Source organism: Salmo trutta, chromosome 31, assembly GCF_901001165.1.
Source record: "Salmo trutta chromosome 31, fSalTru1.1, whole genome shotgun sequence".
NCBI classification, from domain to species: Eukaryota; Metazoa; Chordata; class Actinopteri; order Salmoniformes; family Salmonidae; genus Salmo; species Salmo trutta.
This window is the reverse complement of record NC_042987.1, coordinates 27,569,996-27,592,688: the sequence shown is the minus strand read 5'-3', so window position 1 is coordinate 27,592,688 and position 22,693 is coordinate 27,569,996. Positions and strand designations below refer to the sequence as shown.

Genomic DNA, 22,693 nt, shown 5'->3' with positions numbered 1-22,693 from the left:
GTTATCTGCCACCTCTTCACACCTGTCAACGTGCCCATTACTCCACGGAGCAAAAAAATACAAAAACAGGAGTTGCCACCTTACATACTGCCTGCCTGTTAGAACCAGTCTCTGCAATAACAGACAGACGGTCCATAGTGCATTTTACTTCTGCCTCATGCCAGTCTCTCTCTGGGTCACCAAGTTACTCTGGGAACACACACACACACACACACACACACACACACACACACACACACACACACACACACACACACACACACACACACACACACACACACACACACACGCACACAAAGCCGCAATTAAATTGGTCAATTACAGAGAGGACAGTGTGTTGCGTGAAGGCATGTGGACTTAGTGCAGAGGAGAGTTACTTTTCCACCGCGGCCGTGCCAACTGCTGTTTACAGGACACAATGGCTTGGTTTGGCACGTTTCATGTCTGTCAGGGACTGGGAGACCCTTTGAAAGGATAGTGGAGTAGACTCATACACTGAGCTGGCCTGACTCTAGCCATGCATAGACAAGTTACAGGTTCAACTGAGCTCCCCAGAGAGGGGAGAAAGGGCAGGGGGCTACCCCAATAAGGAGTACTGTCGGGTGGTTCCGCTTTGATGGACCATCCCCTGGCCTGGTCCTCACTTGGGTGGATCCCAGAGGTCTAGATAGAACTGATATAGGTATTGGGATAGCCAATGTCTAGCTAGCTCTGTTGTGTTACAGGGCAGAAGACAGGGGCAGGTGACACCTTTGGGGTCTTGTCTAGGTGTTTCTTGTCTGATAGCTTCAGAGGAATTCTACTGTATCAAATTATAGATTTGTTCCTGGGATTTATTTAATTGTGCATGGTGTGCTTAAATGGTTTTAACATTGTAAGAAATAGTCACAACTCTAGTGTAGCTAACTGACCCTCCTCTCTCTCTTCCAGAAAACTCTCTGCAGCTCATCCGTCCATTCTCTATGGCGTCTTGTGGACAATGGGGTGATTAAGTTTTGCCTCCTCCATCCTCTACTCAGCACTTCTCTGGTTTAAACCCTCAACACACCACACCTCCCTTCCTCTAATGTCGGATGATTCAGACCCAGGCTGCAGCTCCATGGCTAGGGGGGCCTCAGGGTGCAGCTCCATGGCTAGGGGGGCCTCAGGGTGCAGCTCCATGGCTAGGGGGGCCTCAGGGTGCAGCTCCATGGCTAGGGGGGCCTCAGGGTGCAGGTCCATGGCTAGGGGGGCCTCAGGGTGCAGGTCCATGGCTAGGGGGGCCTCAGAGTGCAGGTCCATGCCCAGGGGGGCCTCAGGGTGCAGCTCCATAGCCCAGCTTCGTTGTAGGAGCAGCTATAGCCAGGTTGGTCCAGGCCTGGGTCTAGCCTCAGAAAGCAGTGACAGCAGTTGCCAGGACCCCTGGGCCTCACCCCACAGTGGCCGTAGGAGCGCCTGCTCACGTTCCTTCCACGACGACGTGGACATGAAGAGCAGTGGATCCAGCTGGACCGAGTCACACGGCAACGAGAGCCACAGAAGCCATGGAAACGAGAGTCACGGCAACGAGTCGATGGGTAGCTCCAATGGCAACAGCAGAGACTCGGCTCTCCTGCAGTCGTCTGGGAGCAACAAGCGGTCAGTGTGCTTTAGTTGGTTTTTGGGAGGGGTTAGAATAGACCACCTTTCTAGATGGGTACCTTTTTACCAGTCTTATTTTGCCGGCAGACCATCAGACTAGGAAGAGTTGACAGTATTAGTTGATCCAACACCACACATCATCAACATCCCATCTAAATCCAAGGCTTCATGATGATGCATGTCATTTTTATCATCCTCTGTTGTTGTGTCTGTGTCCCCCTTTGACGTAGGTTGACATAAATATGACTCACTGGCAGCACATTCTGAAGCCATTAGAGATGGTGGCTGTCTTTCATGTTGTATCAGGGTCCCTCCATCCCTCTATCTTCCTCTTTTGGCACATGCTGGTCCACATCTGACATGCCCTAGATACTGACAGCGGCACCCTGTCTCTCACTTCTCTGCCCATGGTGCCCATGCAGGCTGCTCCATAGACAGGAAATGATGGACCACATATTGGAAGTGAGACCCTCACAGAGAGAAGTGAAAACCCCATAGAAAGTAATGATGGACCCCATTGAGAACCTATGGAAGCTGACAATGGAGTGGTTGTAATTGGATGGCGGTGCCCACTTCACCACCCTAATGACACACTCTGCCCCCTCCTTATTCCTCAGCAGCTGGGCTGAAAACACCTGAAAACACTCTTTGAAGAGAAAGGCACTGGAGCACATCTTGATTGTGTGGAACTTCTCGTTAAAAGCAAAGAGTGATCGAGGTATTTTTTGGCTGAGAGGTCGCAGTACTTGTGCGTCATATGGTGAAGTTATCTTTCGCTTCCTGTCTCCACTCTGTGACAATACAGTATGTGCCTGTCAGCTCCACTGCAACAGTGGGGAGGCCTACAGCTGCTCTTACTATCATTATCTAATTAGCTTATTCTATTTACCTACCTCTATAATTAGTTGCAACCGTTTGCCAGACCACTCTGTTAATGCCAAAAGCAGATGCTGCTGATCCTTTAGGTGGCTCTCGTTTATATAATTACATCTCTAAATGCTTAGAGCGGCTATTTCTAAATGTGATTTCTATTCTGAGCTACTATTTAAAATACACCTGAGTTATATTTCATGAGTTGGCTGTCTTCAGCAGCTGTTTATAGCTTTTGGATGTGTTTGTGCTCTTGCTAAGCCTTTAGGCTAATGCCTGTGACACAAAAACACACATTGGCTCATACTTACTACAGATTCTCACACACACGTTAATGCACACACACACACACACACACACACACACACACACACACACACACACACACACACACACACACACACACACACACACACACACACACAATTCAGTTTACTGGGCCAAAACCTGTGCCATGGTCCAGTCTTTGCTTCAAATAGACACAATAGAGTACCACAGAGTCATAATACCCATAAAACCTTGTGGTCAAACTGGAAAATGGTTCTAATTGTTTTTCCACCATTCATTTTTCCCATACTTTGATTCTAATTAGCATTTTCGAATCTGAGAGTAGATATATTGATATAAGTCACCTTGTCCGAGAGAGATTTACATGGTTATCAAAATGTCAGGGTAAGCCTACACGAAACACAGAAATGAATGGTGGAAAAACGATTGGAACCGTTTCCCTGTTTGACCACTAGGTGATGTAATTATGCTCTTTCAAAGACAGAGGAAAGTCAGACTGACCTGAGATTAGACAGCATAGAATTCCCCTGGCATCCTCTGTGGAGTTAGCCTGGTTGCCACTCTGTTCAGCTATTACATTCCACTCAAGGTACTCTGTGTCATTTGCCAAAGATGCCACATTTTATGTAGTACAAGGAGTGGAATGTTACAGAGGCAGGAACCCAGACTACTGCGGAGTAGATGGGGAAAACAAAAAGACAAATGTCATTTTTAAGAGCTGCTCCGTGTACCATTGTAGCATTGTACTCTCCTGAACACACTAAAAGTAGAGCAAACTCCAAGCCATTGTACCAGGTGGGCAAAGAAATGAACCTACTCATTTCATGCAAAACTCAAGGACTTTGTTTTGCTATTTCATTTAAAATCATTTCTGTGAGATATTGTGGAAAATACCCTCTTCGTCATGAACATGAAATCCACTTATTGTCCACGATTGAGGAACTGAGTAATTCATTCATGGGTGCATACGTGTATATGGTAGTAGCTTTGGAGTCTATTTTTAGTGTAGCACTTTTACTTAATTAACAATTTAATTCTAGTGGTTTGAAACAATTCTCAATGAAAACATGTTACTTTATGTCATTAATAATGTCTGTCTGTCTGTCTCCCCAGCTCTAACTCCCACAGCCCCTCTCCTCCCAGTAGTTCCAATGCTTTCAGCCTGCTGAGTTCTGAGCAGGACAACCCTTCCACCAGCGGCTGCAGTAGTGAGGAGTCAGCTAAGGCCAAGACCCAGAAGGAGCTTCTCAGGACCCTGAAGGAGCTCAAGCGCCACCTTCCTGCTGACAAGAGGAACAAGGGCAACAAGTCCAGCTCCCTCAACACTCTGAAATACGCCCTGCGCTGTGTCAAACAGGTGGAAGGTAAGAGATAACTCAACCGCAAAGCATTCTGGGTAGTAAGCCTGAACATGTGATTTGATTATGTATTTAGCATTATTACATTATAGTTTGTTGTCTAATGTATCTTAAAAGGCCAATAGGAAACCAATGTGTGTTTGTGTTGCTGTGTTTCAGCCAATGAGGAGTACTACCAGCTGTTGATGACCAATAACAGTCAGCCATCCGGCCTGGATGTGTCTTCTTACACCATCAAGGAGATAGACAGCATCACCTCAGAGTACACCCTCAAAAACAATGTAAGTTACTAACACCCTATTTCCTCTGAATACACCTTCAAAGCATGAAAAATATACAATTTTACCTTAAATACATAAAGCAGTTGTAAACAGAACCCAACAATACCAAAGTACATTGATAGCGTGACTCATAGTCATACCCACACCTGTGTCCATTTCTGTCCTTATTTGACATACAGTGTCTGAACAACAACAGATCAGATATCCCAGCGATTAGGAATAATCCACGCTTGCAGCTGTGTGTGCACTGTATATGCATGTTTTTCTCATACGTGTTCCTGTGTGTCCCCCCAGGACAACTTTGCGGTAACGATATCTCTGATCACGGGGAAGATCGTCTACATCTCAGACCAGGCTGCCTCTATCCTCAACTGTAAAAGGGGTGTCTTCAAGGACGCTAAGTTTGTGGAGTTCCTGACTCCCCAAGACGTCAGCGTTTTCTACAGCTTCACCACGCCCTACCGCCTGCCCTCCTGGAGCATGTGCACAGGAGCAGGTAATGACCCCTCTACGAACGCTTATAACCATGGACAGTCGTTAAACACTTATAAGCATGCCCTACTGCCCTCCCTCCTGGAGCATGTGCACCAGAGCAGGTAGCTAACACCCTCTTTAACGTATAACCTCTTATAGACAGTCTGTAAACAGATACATCACAAGGTGTGCACAAAAAGAATAAGGTAGGATGGAAAAATAAAACATGCATGTTTACCCATTACAGCTGGCTTTAAGAGTGGTCCCCCATCCTAATGATAGTGAATCATTATTTTGAAATCTATAGCGCCCTTTTGAGACGCTCACAACTCTTTACAGGCAAATCCCATGTAGTTATAATGATCGGAAAACAAATTCATTTAAAACAGCACCCGCTAAACCGTTGCTAGGAAAACATGAAAACATTTACCTGGATTTGAGTCTAGTCGCCCTACCCTGTTTAGCCATGCTAAACAATACAAATCAATGACAGAGTCCCTAAAGCCAGGTAACACAGAGGGATTAATAAGAGCTTGGGAAACATGCGTAGTGTAGGCATGGAAACATTGAGGCAAGGGTCGGCAGTAAGCCGATGAAGTAGAGACTTATTTTGAATAAAAAAATGTTCCCCTTCCCCTCTTCTCTTTTCAGAGTCCTCCCCGTCGGACTGCATGCAGGAGAAATCGTTCTTCTGTCGGATCTGGTGTGTGTAGGGCTATGACCGTGTGCCAGCTTCTCTCTGCGTTTCTATTCATTCCCTTTTTCAACTTTGGATAGATTTAAATTAGTTTGAGTCTCGGCTGCTCTCGTCTCGCTCTTCTCTCTGACACACATGTACACGTATACATGCATGCACACACTCACTATTCATAGTTGTTGTTAAAGTAAAACTACGGCTCAACTCTGCTCCCAAGAGGCAGGTAAAAGCCCAAGCAGCATAGTACAGGCGTGGCCAAATGTTTTGAGAATGACACAAATATTAATTTTCACAAAGTCTGCTGCCTCAGTGTCTTTAGATATTTTTGTCAGATGTTACTATGGAATACTGAAGTATAATTACAAGCATTTTGTCACAGAAGTTGTCATGGAGAGAAGACCAAGGCGCAGCAGGTATGTGAATACTCATATTTAATTTCAAAAAAAGTAGTAAAGTATCCACTGACAAAACAAATAACACGACAGCAACAGTTTGCAGGCTAATCAAACGCAGTGCAAAACAATTCCCCACCATTACACAGACAAACACACCAACTAATATAGGACTTCCAATCAAAGGCAACACCACACAGCTGCCTTCAATTGGAAGTCCACCCCAATTAACCAAACATAGACATACAACTAACTAGATCAACATAGAAATACGTAAACAAGGAACAGTGCCCAAAAACCCCAGAATACTTAAATCAAATGCCCTTTTTAGAAAAAACACCACCCCGAACCACATAAACCAAATACCCTCTGCCACGTCCTGACCAAACTACAATAACAATTAATCCTTATACTGGCCAGGACGTGACACATTTCATAAGTGTCAAAGGCTTTTATTGACAATTACATGAAGTTGATGCAAAGAGTCAATATTTGCAGTGTTGACCCTTCTTTTTCAAGACCTCTGCAATCCGCCCTGGCATGCTGTCAATTAACTTCTGGACCTCATCCTGACTCATGGCAGCCCATTCTTGCATAATCAATGATTGGAGTTTGTCAGAATTTGTGGGGTTTTGTTTGTCCACCCGCTTCTTGAGGATTGACCACAAGTTCTCAATGGGATTAAGGTCTGGGGAGTTTCCTGGCCATGGACCCAAAATATCGATGTTTTGTTCCCCGAGCCACTTAGTTATCACTTTTGCCTTATGGCAAGGTGCTCCATCATGCTGGAAAAGGCATTGTTCATCACCAAACTGTTCCTGGATGGTTGGGAGAAGTTGCTCTCAGAGGATGTGTTGGTACCATTCTTTATTCATGGCTGTGTTCTTAGGCAAAATTGTGAGTGAGCCCACTCCTTTGGCTGAGAACCAACCCCACACATGAATAGTCTCAGGATGCTTTACTGTTGGCATGACACAGGACTGATGGTAGCGCTCACCTTGTCTTCTCCGGACAAGCTTTATTCCGGATGCCCCAAACAATCGGAAAGGGGATTCATCAGAGAAAATGACTTTACCCCAGTCCCCAGCAGTCCAATCCCTGTACCTTTTGCAGAATATCAGTCTGTCCCTAATGTTTTTCCTGGAGAGAAGTGGCTTCTTTGCTGCCCTTCTTGACACCATGCCATCCTCCAAAAGTCTTCGCCTCACTGTGCGTGCAGATCCACTCACACCTGCCTGCTGCCATTCCTGAGCAAGCTCTGTACTGGTGGTGCCCCGATCCCGCAGCTGAATCAACTTTAGGAGACGGTCCTGGCGCTTGCTGGAATTTCTTGGGTGCCCTGAACCCTTCTTCACAACAATTGAACCGCTCCTTTTGTGGCACGGCTGTAATGCAGTGGAAATGTTTTTGGGGGATTCAGTTCATTTGCATGGCAATGAGGGACTTTGCAATTAATTGTAATTCATCTGATCATGCAAGTTGCCATCATACAAACTGAGGCAGCAGACTTTGAACATTTTTATTTGTGTCATTCTCAAAACTTTTGGCCACGACTGTAGAGCTGAACTCTGTGAAAAAGCTGCTGAAGAAGGGAAATCCACTGACACAAACGGTCAATCATTATCATACTATATGCTATATTTTCATGGTTTTGTTGCTGCTTTAGTGACTTGCTGACTTTGTCCACTCTCTCCTGTGTTCTGTAGTGGGGGTAAGGAGTGTGAGGGGGACCTGCAGTACTACCCGTTCCGTATGACCCCCTTCCTGATCAAGGTGCAGGACAAGGTCCATTTTGAGGACCAGCTCTGCTGCCTCCTACTGGCTGAAAGGTTGCATTCCGGATACAAGGGTAAGGACCAATCATAATGCCATCACAACACCTGAGTTGTGCCTGTTTGAATACTTTTGAAACTGCATCTTTAATAGTGTATAATAGTGGATAGTATGCGATTAGTGTGTGGGAACAGTGGTGTTAACAGTGTTTTAATTTGCCTACAGTTCCCAGAATTCCTAGTGACAAGCGCGTCTTCACCACCACACACACTCCTAGCTGTGTGTTCCAGGATGTGGACGAGAGGCAAGACACCAAACATTTTTCTGATAATGTGTTTGTATTCGGATTATGATCTAGTAATCAGTGGAGGCTGCTGAGGGGAGGACGGCTCATAATAATGGCTGGAACAGAGAAAATTGAATGGCATCAAACACATGGAAACAATGTGTTTGATGTATTTCAAATCAAATCAAATGTTATTTGTCACAAGCGCCGAATACAACAGGTTTAGATCTTACCATGAAATGCTTACTTACAAGCCCTTAACCAACAATGCAGTTCAATAAATATTTGCTAAATTAACTAAAGTAAAAAATCGAATAAAAAGTAACACAATAAGATGACATAACAATAACGAGGCTATATACAGGGGGCACAGGTACAGAGTCAATGTACGGGGGTACAGGTTAGTCGAGGTCATTTGTACATGTAGGTAGGGGTAAAGTGACTATTCATAGACAATTAACAGCGAGTAGCAGCAGTGTACGGGGGTCAATGTAAATTGTCCGGGTGGCCATTTTTTATTAATTGTTCAGCAGACTTATCCTGGCACCACACTGCCAGGTGTCTGACCTCCTCCCTATAGGCTGTCTCATCGTTGTCGGTGATCAGGCCTACCACTGTTGTGTCGTTTGCTAACTTAATGATGGTGTTGGAGTCGTGCTTGGTCATGCGTCGTGGGTGAACAGGCCGTATAGGAGGACACGCACCCCTGAGGGTCCCCGGTGTTGAGGATCAGTGTAGCAGATGTATTGTTGCCTACCCTTACCACCTGGTGACGGCCCGTCAGGAAGTCCAGGATCCAGTTGCAGAGTCAGGTGTTTAGTCCCAGGGTCCCAATTCCACTGATTGCGTTCCAGCCATTACCACGAGCCTGTCCTCCCCAATTAAGGTTCCACCAACCTCCTGGGGTAGTAATACTGTACGCTGATTGCTGACTCATGATGTTATTGTGTGTGTGTGTTCCAGGGCTGTTCCTCTTCTTGGTTACCTCCCCCAGGATCTGATTGGCACCCCAGTCCTTCTTCTCATGCACCCCAACGACAGGCAGATCATGTTGGCCATTCACAAGAAGAGTAAGTCAAACTAGAACAACACATGAACAATTATTACACTTTTAAATATTACATCACTGGGCTGCATACAAAACAAATGGAATGTCCCTTTTTGGGCATATTTTTGTGACATTTATATTCCCCTTTCTCTCTCTCCTATCCATAGTCCTTCAGTATGCTGGCCAGCCGTTCGACCACTCCTCCATCAGGTTCTGCACGCGGAATGGAGAGTACGTCATCATCGACTCCAGCTGGGCCAGCTTTGTCAACCCCTGGAGCCGTAAGGTCTCTTTCATCATCGGGAGGCACACAGTCCGCATGTGAGTGTCTGTCTAGCACAATGTTTTCCTATCTTTGAACTTTTTTAGTATCTTGGCGCTTCTCCCTGCACACCACTTTGTGTTACAGTATCTTGGCATCATTTTTTTAAATGGCAAAAAAAGACTTTATGATGCTGTGTCTATTGTTCTAGAAATTACTGCTAATAATGATAATATGGTTGTTTCCACTGGAAGGGGCCCGGTGAATGAGGATGTGTTCGAGGCCCCGCTCCCTGCCCTCACGGAGACCAAGATCATGGACTCTGAAGTCCAGGAGATCACTGAGCAGATCCACAGACTGCTGCTACAGCCGGTTCACAGCACTAGCTCCAGTGGGTACGTGGGAAGCAACGACCACCTTGCAGCATCCCAGGGAATGACCAGCGAGAGCAACACACGCTCATCCAGAGACATCAACATCAACAGCAATGGTAGCAGCCCAAGCAGGACACGCATCGAGGAGGAGGGGGAGAGCAGCTGGGCCAAACCTGTGAGTACCCTTCTACCTCTGTTTTACCAATCTATCTCTTTCTCTCTCTCACTTTTCCCAGTCTTTTTTTCCCTCCCCTCTTTCTCTCTCTCTCTCTCTCTCTCTCTCTCCATGGTAGTGAGCATGTCTCTTCTCTCCTCCCTAGCAGAGGTCATTCCAGGGGATCTGTAAAGGTATCCACCTCCAGAACAGTCAGGAACAACAAATCTACAAAGCCTCCTACTCAGCCAGGCCTGAGACCAAGAAGAACGCTGGCAGTAAGTCACACAAGAAAACTAAAACAGAAATATTTACAATCTGCAGGAAAAATACTTTTTGAGATATGCTTGTGTGTGCATTTGATCATGTAAAGTGGGGAGTGGATGTGTGTGGATGTACAGATATGAATGCGTGTTTATGTGTTGAGTGAGATGTATATGTGTGTGTTTAATACATGGGTGTAGTTTATGGATGTAGTCAGGTGTAAACAGAATGTTCATATTCATGCCCATTCCAGTCCTGACCGTTGCTCTCTCCCTAGCAGAGTTCCTCCAGAAGAGTCCAGCAGTGGTGCGTCTCAAGGACACTGCAGCCCCCGTGGCACCTCTGAGCTGGAGGGAGAGTGGGGCCACCCCCCTGGAGAACTGCAGGCCTGCAGTACAGGAGGAGCAGCTGGCCTTCAACGACCAGGCGGTCTCCTCCTACCAACAGATCAGCTGTCTGGACAACGTCATCAGGTCAGCTTCTAACTAGTCACTTATTTATTCATCTTGCTAATCATTTATCTGTACATCACAGGAGGTTGGTGGCACCTTCATTTGACTGGCTCGTGGTAATGACTGGAGCGGAATCAGTGGAATGGTATCAAATACATCAAACACATGGTTTCCAGGTGTTAGATACCATTCCATTCGCTCTGTTCCTGACATTATTATTAGCCGTCCTCCCCTCACCAGCCTCCTGTGCTGAACATCTCTCTGGTCATCTAGGCAGTCATCTGTCTATTCATCTAGTTTGTATTTTATGGGGCAAAATACTTATAGGTACTATTTCTGGGTAGCTATGTGGGAAGGAGAGTGGTAGGTACTACGTAGCTGCTATTTAAACTTACTGCTACCCAGTTACATGGTAGTTACATCATGGGCTATTGTTTTTGATGAAGATAGAAAGTAAAGCAGTCTCTCCTGTGTCTCTCTTGACAGATATCTAGAGGGCTGTAACGTTCCCATCGCTAGGAAGAGGAAGTGGCACTCTTCTGACAACACCACGTCCTCAGATGAGGACAAGCAGAAAGGAGGGGACAACCGCATGCAGATATCTGAAGGTACCTTGTACCAACGTTCTACTAACGTTATCTAGCTTTACTCCATTACTTACAATAAAACATGTACAACTCTTGACTACAGTATGATGTTGCATGAAGCCTATATTTCAAGTGACCGTTCCTACACCGCTATCCATTTCTACCAGTCATTGAATGCACCATGAATTGAATTGCCCGTCATCATTAAATCTCAGACTGAATACACAGTTTGAATTTCCTTAATTTCTTAATTCAAATTGAAGATACCTGTGGGATGAATTGAATTCAAACCAAATAATACTGCTAGATTAATAGGTACGAATACCTGTATTAGATATGGTGTGACAACGTTGATAATACATTGGTTGGAAAACATCACTGCAGATTCCATCTGGCTCCACCGATCACCAGGGAATCAGAACAGATGAACACATACCGATTTATCAAAAGATCAATACTTATTATGTACAAATAAATAAAATATAATATTTATACCTCTTTATTTATGAAGAAGTCATATTTTAGTTCATGCCAAATCTCTGTTGGACAGGTTAACCAACTGAATCAGACATAGCCAAATTTTCTCTCTATCTCTCTATCTCTATCTCTAATCCACAATTATGGGACTTTATATGTGACTCTCCTAGTCACCCTCTCTCTCTCTATCTCTATCTCTAATCCACAATTATGGGACTTTATATGTGACTCTCCTAGTCACCCTCTCTGTCTCTCCCTATCACCCTGGCAGACCCTGCGCTATTTAAGGCTCAGCCTGGTCTAACCCCTGTGGATGACATCATCGCAAACAAAAAGACTGAGGCTACGACCACAGCCTCAGGGGTAGTGGGCTTCACCTCCCTGGCGGCCCTCGCCGTGCCACCGTGCAGCAAAACCGAGAGTGTGGTGTCAATAACAAGCCAGTGTAGCTACAGTAGCACCATTGTGCATGTAGGAGACAAGAAACTGCAGCCCGAGTCAGGTATACACTACATGGACTCGTTCTCTGGTCTTTTGCTCTTTTTTGTGGTGGTGGTGTGTGTGTGTGTGTGTGTGTGTGTGTGTGTGTGTGTGTGTGTGTGTGTGTGTGTGTGTGTGTGTGTGTGTGTGTGTGTGTGTGTGTGTGTGTGTGTGTGTGTGTGTGTGCCTACGTGGGTATAGATGTAGTGTACTGAATGTTATCACACACCATTGGTGCAGTATCATGTCTGTACTCTGAGGTACAGACATGTGTGGCTCAGTTGGTAGAGCATGGTGTTTGCAACGCCAGGATTGTGGGTTCGATTCCCACAGGGGACCAGTACGGAAAGAAATGTATGCATTCACTACTGTAAGTCGCTCTGGATAAGAGTGTCTGCTAAAATTACTAAAATGTAAAAAAAAATGTCAAAGGTCATGCATCTTCCAGAAAATGCATAACCTCGAATCCCAGAGGTTCCACGAGACTATACCATGATGTATGATATACAGTAGATGACCCTAGCACACACTGGCGTCCTGCATGTATCTTCCTATCTGCTTCTTTGTAACGTATATATGTATATCAATGTTGCTGAGGGCTCATCTGCTCATCTCTTTATGTCCTGAACAGTTGGATGTTTTATGTATATATTGTATCTAACTTGTACATCCATGGTTGTCTGCTGGAACTAATGTTCTCTATCTGTTTTTGTCCGTACAGAGATCATTGAGGATGTATCTGGTGGTGGGGAGGCGGTGGAGCGGGTCAGCCAGACTCCTGGGCCTCCCCCTAGTGCTGTTTCACCTCCCAGCTTCCAGAGGGAGCCCTATAAGAAGCTGGGTCTGACCAAGCAGGTCCTAGCAACCCACACCCAGAGAGAGGAGCAGGCCTTCCTGTGTCGCTTCAGGGAGTTTCGGGGAGTCCAGGCCTTCCAGGCCAACTGTTCCCAATACCTGGAGCACCAGAAGGGACAAGGTGCCACTGATGGTAGAGTACAGCAGCGAACGCGCTTTACACACAATACAGTACATTACATTACATTACAATACATTACAATACATTACATTACAATACAATACATTACAACACACTACAATACAATACAATACAAACTCAATATAGCTTGTAGACATAGGCTAGTACAATTCAACACAGACACACACAGTACCTTAATGCTCTCATACACTCAACTTCTCACAGTCAAATACATAATGTAATCTAACCATCTCTCTTCCCCTGCTCTTTCCCCCTCTCCAGCTGTGCCCACTGTGCGCCCATGCAGGCAGGCCGAGCCCGCCGCCCGTAGAAGCGGGCGCAACAAGAAGACCAAGTCCAAGCGGGTAAAACAGAACGAGTCGTCCGATAGTTCTTTGTCCCATAGGAAGAGACAGCAGCAGCCCCGACCCCACCTCCTCAATCAGGGCCTCAACCAGACCTCCTGGTCCCCCTCCAACTCCTCCCAGTCCACCTTTCCGCCCCTGGCCTACCCCAACATAGTGCCAGTCTTCCCTCTCCAGGTCTACCCCGGGGTGGGCACCATGGCTGGCACCATGCCTACCAGCCCTGAGAATTCAATGCCAGGCTTCGGCGACAGCCAGTGCAACCAGGATCCACAGTGCCCGCCGCCAAACATCCAGCCCTCCCCCTTCTCTACTCCCATGGTGACCCCCGTGGTGGCTCTGGTTCTCCCCAACTACATGTTCCCTCAAATGGGGAGCGGGGCTCCAGGACAGCAGCCTTTTTACCAGGTCAAGACGGCAGGCTACTCCTCCCAGCCACAGCCCTTCCTCCCACAGACATCCCTCACCTTCCCTGCCCAGGGTCCCTTCCTGGCACAGCCGCAGCCCTTCCCCCTACAGACATCTCTTCCCTTCCCACCACAGTCATCTTCCACCATCCAGACCCAGTTCCCGGACCCCTTCGCCCCCCAGACAGGCTTCCCAATCCCCACCCAGCCTTTCTCTTCCATGGCCATGGAGCCCCCCAAGCCTTCTGGGGAAACCACCCAGTCTCGGGGCTCCACGCCTGGGTCCATGGGCGGCAGGGACCATGTGCCCTCCCCTCCAGTGTTCCAGTCACGGTGCAGCTCGCCCCTGCAGCTCAACGTACTGCAGCTGGAGGAGACACCATGCTCCCTGGAGAGGCAGGACAGCATGGTGGTAGCGCCCTCCAGTGGTGATCCCCCGGGGAATAACACCTTCCGCGATAAGGGAAGGAGTGTGGTCTGCCAAGCCATGGAGAAGATCACGCTTCAGCAGGTATGACATAACCCTGTTCGTTGTCTTTCCCCCTACTGTCTTCTCTTTCTTTAGCTTTTTTCCTCTCTCCCTCCCCTGTTTCTATTTTCTATCGTTTTATCCAACCACCTGTCCTACAATCTAAGCTAGATGCCCTCAATCTCACACAAGTTATCAAAGAACCCACCAGGTACAACCCTAAATCCGTAAACATGGTTACCCTCATAGATATTATCCTGACCAACTTGCCCTCCAAATACACCTCTGCTGTTTTCAATCAGGATCTCAGCGATCATTGCCTGCATCCGCTATGGGTCCGCGGTCAAACGACCACCCCTCATCACTGTCAAACGCTCCCTAAAACACTTCTGTGAGCAGGCCTTTCTAATCGACCTGGTCCGGGTATCCTGGAAGGATATTGACCTCGTCCCGTCAGTAGAGGATGCCTGGTCGTTCTTTAAAAGTAATTTCCTCACCATCTTAAATAAGCATGCCCCTTTCAAAAAATGTAGAACTAAGAACAGATATAGCCCTTGGTTCACTCCAGACCTGACTGCCCGAGACCAGCACAAAAACATCCTGTGGCGGACTGCACTAGCATCGAATAGTCCCTGCGATATGCAACTTTTCAGGGAAGTCAGGAACCAATACACGCAGTCAGTTAGGAAAGCAAAGGCTAGCAGCTTTTTCAAACAGAAATTTGCATCCTGTAGCTCTAACTCCAAAAAGTTTTGGGACACTGTAAAGTCCATGGAGAATAAGAGCACCTCCTCCCAGCTGCCCACTGCACTGAGGCTAGGAAACACTGTCACCACTGATAAAGCCACGATAATCAAGAATTTCAATAAGCATTTCTCTACGGCTGGCCATGCTTTCCTCCTGGATACCACAACCCCGGCCAACAGCTTCGCACCTCCCGCAGCTACTTGCCCAAGCCTCCCCAGCTTCCCCTTCACCCAAATCCAGATAGCAGATGTTCTGAAAGATCTGCCAAACCTGGACCCGTACAAAACAGCTGGGCTAGACAAACTGGACCCTCTCTTTCTAAAATTATCCGCTGCCATTGTTGCAACCCCTATTACCAGTCTGTTCAACCTCTGTTTTGTATCGTCTGAGATCCCTAAAGATTGGAAAGCTGCCGCGGTCATCCCCCTCTTCAAAGGGGGTGACAATCTAAACCCAAACTGTTACAGACCTATATCCATCCTGCCCTGCCTTTCTAAAGTCTTCGAAAGCCAAGTTATTAAACAGATCACTGACCATTTCGAATCCCACCGTACCTTCTCCGCAGTGCAATCCGGTTTCCGAGCTGGTCACGGGTGCACCTCAGCCATGCTCAAGGTACTAAACGATATCATAACCGCCATCGATAAAAGAAAGTACTGTGCAGCCGTCTTCATCGACCTGGCTAAGGCTTTCGACTCTGTCAATCACCGTATTCATATCGGCAGACTCAACAGCCTTGGTTTCTCAAATGACTGCCTTGCCTGGTTCACCAATTACTTCTCAGATAGAGTTCAGTGTGTCAAATCGGAGGGCCTGTTGTCCGAACCTCTGGGGGTACCACAGGGTTCAATTCTCGGGCCGACTCTTTTTTCTGTATATATCAACGATGTCGCTCTATGCAGACGACACCATTCTGTATAAATCTGGCCCTTCTTTGGACACTGTGTTAACAAACCTCCAAACGAGCTTCAATGCCATACAACACTCCTTCCGTGGACTCCAACTGCTCTTAAACAATTCTGACTTAGAATATGTGGACAACTACAAATACCTAGGTGTTTGGCTAGACTGTAAACTCTCCTTCCAGACTCACATTAAACATCTCCAATACAAAATTAAATCTAGACTCGGCTTCCTATTTCGCAACAAAGCCTCCTTCACTCACGCTGCCAAACATACCCTCGTAAAGCTGACTATTCTACCGATCCTCGACTTCGGCGATGTCATTTACAAAATAGCCCCCAACACTCTACTCGGCAAACTGGATGTAGTCTATCACAGTGCCATCCGTTTTATCACCAAAACCCCATATACTAACCACCACTGCGACCTGTATGCTCTCATTGGCTGGTCCTCACTACATATCCGTCGCCAAACCCACTGGCTCCAGGTCATCTATACGTTTTTGCTAGGTAAAGCTCCGCCTTATCTCAGCTCACTGGTCACCATAGCAACACCCACCCGTAGCACGTGCTCCAGCATGTATATCTCACTGATCATCCTCAAAGCCAACACCCACTTTGGCCGCCTTTCCTTACAGTTCTCTGCTGCCAATGACTGGAACGAATTGCAAAAATCGCCTAAGTTGGAGACATATTTCCCTCACTAACTTTAAGCTTCAGCTATCTGAGCAGCTTCCCGATCGCTGCAACTGTACACAGCCCATCTGTAAATAGCCCATCCAATCTACCTACCTCACCCCATATTGTTTTTATTTACTTTTTTGCTCTTTTGCACACCATTATTTGTACTTGCACATCATCATCTGCACATCTATCACTCCGGTGTTAATTTGCTAAATTGTAATTACTTCGCTACTATGGCCTATTTATTGCCTTACCTCCTCACGCCATTTGTACACACTGTATATAGACTTTTTCTATTGTGTTATTGACTGTACGTTTGTTTATTCCATGTGTAACTCTGTGTTGTTGTTTGTGTCGCACTGCTTTGCTTTTATCTTGGCCAGGTCTCAGTTGTAAATGAGAACATGTTCTCAACTGGCCTACCTGGTTAAATAAAGGTTAAATTTAAAAAATAATAATAATAATAACAGATAGAGTCGGTGTGAGGTTATGGTCGTAATGTTGAGATTCACCAAAATCGCAGCAACACTACGAAAGTGTTGTTTTTAGACTGGAGGTGTTAGGCTAGGGTTAGTATGTATAAAAGGCTGCTTAATCCGTAAGGTATTCACAAATCAATCCCATATTGTCTTCAGCTGGCAGCCAAGTGGCGGTCCGGCACATAGGCTATAGATTCATTTGACATTTTCCTCAATATTTTAAGAATGCTTTTACTGTGATGTGATGTTATAGTTTCACCAATTCCTCTGGTCTGAAAATGAGACAGGAGAACTTTAAAGGCACAAACTATAGTTTTTAAACATATTTTGACATCAAAATCAGTCAAAAAAGTGGAGACATGCCAAGGGTGTTCAAGGGATACTTCAGTATTTTTTGGCATTGAGGCCCTTTATTTACTTCACTAGAGTCGGATGAACTCATGGATACCATTTTTATGACTCTATGTCCAGTATGAAGGAAGTTAGAAGTAGTTTTGCGAGCCAATGTTAACTGGCGTTAGCGCAATGACTGGAAGTCTATGTTAACATAGGCTCGCAAAACTACCTCTATCTTCCTTCATACTGGACACAGAAACATAAAAATGGTATCAACAAGTTCATCTTCGTTGCCAAAATCCTGAAGTATGCCTTTAAATCCAAACTCTGTCTGCTCTGCAGGTTGAAGTTTATTGTCATGATTGTTGCCCTGGAGGCAGAACTGAGAAATTTCCGCTAGATGGGCCAGCTGCAAAGTCAAAATTGGCTATATCGTAAAAATTCATTCGAAAAAAGATGGCTTTTGGCATAGAGGTAAATCAAATTTTGCCAACGTGTCAGGAGAAGTATGGCTGGATTGGTGTGGCTTCACTAAACTTCCAGTTCCTCCATTGTTAAAATGCACAAAAGGAAACTTACCTTAGTTACTGTAAAAAGGGTGTCTGTTGGATTAATATTTCAGGACAATATGGTTGAGGTGCCTCTCAGATCATGATAAGGAATTAAAGGAGCAAAGAAGCAAGAAAGGAAGGATGGGACTGATTCAAGAAAAAAGAGACCAATACGACTTGAGAGTGGAGCTTCTGTTTGCTGACCTTTCCTTTTACCTCTGTCTTGCAGGTGAGTTCGTCAGGCGACAGTAACCCTAGCGACATGCTTGACACCCTGCTCCATTCAGACTCTCACTCAGCCACCTCAGGGTCCATGGGTTCGAGGTCTAATGACTGTGGAACCTCAGCTAGAACGTCTAACAGTGGAAGGTCGGGATGTAGAACGTCAGCTAGTGGAACGTCAACTAGTGGTGTATCTGGCAATGGCACAGGTCTGTACACACACCTACCCTAGACTTCTTGTACGTTTGTAAGACATTTGTTCCTATTCCAGTCACTTCCACTGTACCAAACTTAACTCCTGTAACCGTATTGAGGAGGATTTCCCATGTAAAACTGTAAAACATATTATTAGGCATATTTTCTGAACAAGACTGGCAGGGACAATAACAAACACATGACAGAAGGACATGGCAGCAAGACATTACATTCAATCATTTGTTGCTTCATGTATAAAGCACTTGAGACTAAAACTCTGGTGATTCAGAAGTAAAATATCCTAACTCTGTTTTGTTATTCTCCCCCCAAGTATGCAGCAGCCACACCAGCAGAAAGATCAGAAACCACTTTGGCAGCGTGGACTCCTCCCGGAACAGCAGCCAGAAGGTCAAAGGACACTCCACCGGCTGCGATAGTGGGAGCAACCGTAGCGTCATGGATGTGCGGCCAATGGAGATGGAGCAGGGCCAACACGACAAGTATGTACTGCAGGACCCGCCGTGTTTGGTCACCCCCAATGCTGACAACAAGGTCATGTTGACCTATCAGGGTTCCCGAGTGGCGCAGCGGTCTGAGGCACTGCATCTCAGTACGAGAGGCATCACTACAGACCCTGGTTTGATTCCAGGCCGTATCACAACTGGCTGTGATTGGGAGTCACATAGGGCGGCGCACAATTGGCCCAGCATCGTCCGGGTTAGTGTTTGGCCGGGGTAAGCCGTCATTGTAAATAATAATTTGTTCTTAACTGACTTGGCTAGTTAAATAAAGGTTAAATAAATAAATATTTTAAATATCTGATGCCCTCGCGGTGAGTTGGAGGAGACAGGAGAGAGGCAGCTCACAATGTGCCCTGGAGTAAGAGAAAGTTGTCTGTGGATGCAGGTCTGGTGTCAGTTTGGGATTTGGGATGGGGGAGGATAAACTGATCCTCGATCTGTGACTACAGGCAACTTCTACCCAGGGCATGATGAGTGGCTGTGAATGCTGGGGTTTTAAATATTGGTTGGGTATTTTTTGGTAGGCCATAAGAAAATGTTTAGATGGGACACAGCACTCTAGATCTTTGGGAAATACTTTCCTAGTACATTGCACTGTACACCCTTGTTGTTTCCCACTCCCTTCCCATATTCACCTGGCATGCTGAATTAGAATTGACCATTTGTGTTAAAAGCTTTGCTAATATTAAAGTTAAATTGCAGTTCTGACTTATGTCCACCAGATGGGGCTTTCACACAAAGACCCACAGTTGTTAGACAAGGTGGATTGAGAGGAAATGTGTGGTGTCTTAAATGCTAGTTTGACTACTCTCCAGGTACCAGACACCCAATCTAGGTAACCATGAAGATCAATTATATCAAATTGTCATCTGATACCCATGGCTCCCTCATGCCAAATACACATTTTTTAACCACTAACCAGACATACCTTTCCCGACACCCTAATACCCAATACCACTCTCTGTGTTACCTGTATGTCCAATAGTATTCTTACTGTTTGAGAATCTTTTCCCTGGTCACATAGGTGCCATGGTTCAGAATAATGAGTGTGTATGTCCCTTGGTCTACTCAGGGGCATCGAGAGGTTGCTCAGAGAGGACAGAGAGAGGCTGCGTGGGATGCAGAAGAGTCAGCCGTGCTTCACTGGGGAGCAGCAGAGGGAACTGGTAGAGGTCCACCCCTGGATGAGGAGTGGAGGGCTGCCCAAGGTCATGGACATCAAGGTAAGCTCTCTCTTTCTCATTATGGCTGTCTCGCTCTATTGCTTTCTCTTTAACGCTCTCTCTTTTTCTTCCTCTTTCCTCCCTCTCTCTTTTTCACAATCACTCTCTCTCTCTTCCTTTCTTTTTCTCTTTCTCCTTCTTTCACTCTCTCTTACTCTCTCTCTCTTATACTATGGGCAGACATTCACGTTTGTCAAAAGCAAGTCTAATATTAACTAACAGAAATGTGTGTGTGTGTGTTGTTTTGTTGTTTTGTTTAGGCCTGTGTGTGCTGTGAGGAGGGTGCTCCAAAGGCAGTGATGTCTGAGGAGCAGTCTGACCTAGACATGGGAGACACAGAGACTGAGACAGGGGAGGTCAGCCCCTCCAGGAAGCCCAGCGAGGAGCCCTTAAACACAGACACCTGCCCCTCTTCTGGCCTTGGATCATCATAGCCACATCCACACCCTGAATCCACCGCTGTTGATTGTAACATCAGCACTTCCGCCCGAGACTCGTTCTCAAGCGACATCAATTATTGACCGGGTCCCATCCTCAGACCAACAGCTGTCCCTGACCAGGGAATGACCATATTGGACTACCTAGTACTGCATGCGTCCTGCTAGCAGTACAGACCTTTTCTACAACCAGCTAAACCGTATGGAAACTCTGCTACAGCCTGAGAGACCAACGGCCCACCTGTTCAATTCATTTTATGTGTGTGAATGTGTGAGAGAGAGAAAAAGAAGATGAGATTGAGGTTGGGCAGGTAGCCTAGCGGTGGGCAGGTAGCCTAGCGGTGGGCAGGTAGCCTAGCGGTGGGCAGGTAGCCTAGCGGTGAGCAGGTAGCCTAGCGGTGGGCAGGTAGCCTAGCGGTGGGCAGGTAGCCTAGCGGTGGGCAGGTAGCCTAGCGGTGAGCAGGTAGCCTAGCGGTGGGCAGGTAGCCCAGCGGTGGGCAGGTAGCCTAGCGGTTTATAGTGATCGGCCAGTAACCGAAGGTCGCTGGTTTGTATTGACGAGCCGACTAGGTGAAAAATCTATCGAGGTGCCTTTGAGCAAGGCACTTAACCCTAATTCCTTTTGTAAGTCACTCTGGATACGAGCGTCTGCTAAATTACTAAAATGTCAAATGAGTGAGTTCCAGTGTGTGCAAAACTCTGTTCTTTCAATTCCATCTCTTTTCCTGTGTTGTTTCACTGATTAAAATGAATGCTTTCACTGAAGAAGTTTAAGACTTATAGACTTGTTTTTGTGTTGATGGTAGCCAAGAATATTTAGTGGACTTGCTGTTTTTCAACTGTCTCTCAATATGAGAAAAATATAATTTGAAGTACCTGTAAATGGTTGGTGAAATGTTTTTTTTTACCCCCAATGGTTTCAAAGAGATACTCTATTTTTATACCAGAGAATAATATATGTACAGTATATGTGTTTCTATGTTCTGAGTCTCACAATATAAATATAGGAAGAAACCAGCATAAGAGAACTAGGACCAATATACATGTGTTTACGGTGTGTTTACGGACATATTCAATCACTCCCTATCTCAGGCTGTTGTCCCCACATGCTTCAAGATGGCCACCATTGTTCCTGTACCCAAGAAGGCAAAGATAACTGAACTAAATGACTACCGCCCCGTAGCACTCACTTCTGTCATCATGAAGTGCTTTGAAAGGCTAGTCAAGGGTCATATCACCTCCACCTTACCTGCCACCCTAGACCCACTTCAGCTTGCATACTGCCCCAACAGGTCCACAGATGACGCAATCGCCATCACACTGCACACTGCCCTATCCCATCTGGACAAGAGGAATACCTATGTAAGAATGCTGTTCATTGACTACAGCTCAGCATTCAACACCATAGTACCCTCCAAGCTCATCATCAAGCTGGAGGACCTGGGCCTAAACCCCGCCCTGTGCAGTTAGGTCCTGGACTTTCTCACGTTCCGCCCCCAGGTGGTGAAGGTAGGAAACAACATCTCCACCTCGCTGACCCTCAACACTGGGGCCCCACAAGGGTGCGTTCTCAGCCCTCTTCTGTACTCCCTGTTCACCCACGACTGCGTGGCCAATACACGCCTCCAACTCAATCATCAAGTTTGCAGACGACACAACAGTAGTGGGCTTGATTACCAACAACGACGAGACAGCCTACAGGGAGGAGGTGAGGGCAGTAGGAGTGTGGTGTCAGGAAAACAACCTCTCACTCAACGTCAACAAAACAAAGGAGATGATCGTGGACTTTAGGAAACAGCAGAGGGAGCAGCCCCCTATCCACATCGAAGGGACAGCAGTGGAGAAAGTGGAAAGTTTTAAGTTCCTCGGCGTACACATCAACGACAAACTGAAATGGTCCACCCACACAGACAGTGTGGTGAAGAAGGCGCAACAGCGCCTCTTCAACCGCTTCAAACTAAGGAGGCTGAAGAAATTTGGCTTGTCACCCAAAACCCTGACTAACTTTTACAGATGCACAATCAAGAGCATCCTGTCGGGCT

At 46.3% G+C, this 22,693-nt stretch overlaps 1 protein-coding gene across 5 annotated transcripts in view; it reads left to right on the top strand.

Annotated features, from left to right (window-relative positions):
• The window catches only part of LOC115169848 (period circadian protein homolog 2), a 28,581-nt gene extending 7,640 nt beyond the window's left edge, over positions 1 to 20,941 (top strand). For 2 of the 5 annotated variants that reach the window (XM_029725876.1, XM_029725875.1), the window contains exons 2-21: positions 931 to 1,617; positions 3,892 to 4,142; positions 4,296 to 4,417; positions 4,712 to 4,913; positions 5,543 to 5,594; positions 7,687 to 7,829; positions 7,979 to 8,057; positions 9,003 to 9,109; positions 9,255 to 9,408; positions 9,604 to 9,898; positions 10,044 to 10,155; positions 10,422 to 10,614; positions 11,080 to 11,201; positions 11,929 to 12,159; positions 12,859 to 13,125; positions 13,396 to 14,396; positions 18,283 to 18,484; positions 18,802 to 18,970; positions 20,064 to 20,214; positions 20,475 to 20,941. In XM_029725876.1, the coding sequence (XP_029581736.1) occupies positions 1,067 to 1,617; positions 3,892 to 4,142; positions 4,296 to 4,417; positions 4,712 to 4,913; positions 5,543 to 5,594; positions 7,687 to 7,829; positions 7,979 to 8,057; positions 9,003 to 9,109; positions 9,255 to 9,408; positions 9,604 to 9,898; positions 10,044 to 10,155; positions 10,422 to 10,614; positions 11,080 to 11,201; positions 11,929 to 12,159; positions 12,859 to 13,125; positions 13,396 to 14,396; positions 18,283 to 18,484; positions 18,802 to 18,970; positions 20,064 to 20,214; positions 20,475 to 20,648 (4,578 nt within the window). In that variant the 5' untranslated portion in view covers positions 931 to 1,066 and the 3' untranslated portion in view covers positions 20,649 to 20,941. Of the gene's footprint in view, positions 1 to 930; positions 1,618 to 3,891; positions 4,143 to 4,295; positions 4,418 to 4,711; positions 4,914 to 5,542; positions 5,595 to 7,686; positions 7,830 to 7,978; positions 8,058 to 9,002; positions 9,110 to 9,254; positions 9,409 to 9,603; positions 9,899 to 10,043; positions 10,156 to 10,421; positions 10,615 to 11,079; positions 11,202 to 11,928; positions 12,160 to 12,858; positions 13,126 to 13,395; positions 14,397 to 18,282; positions 18,485 to 18,801; positions 18,971 to 20,015; positions 20,215 to 20,474 lie in introns of those variants that run through there. The other 3 variants (XM_029725877.1, XM_029725878.1, XM_029725879.1) reach the window with 3 other exon arrangements.
• Positions 20,942 to 22,693: the final 1,752 nt, after the last annotated feature.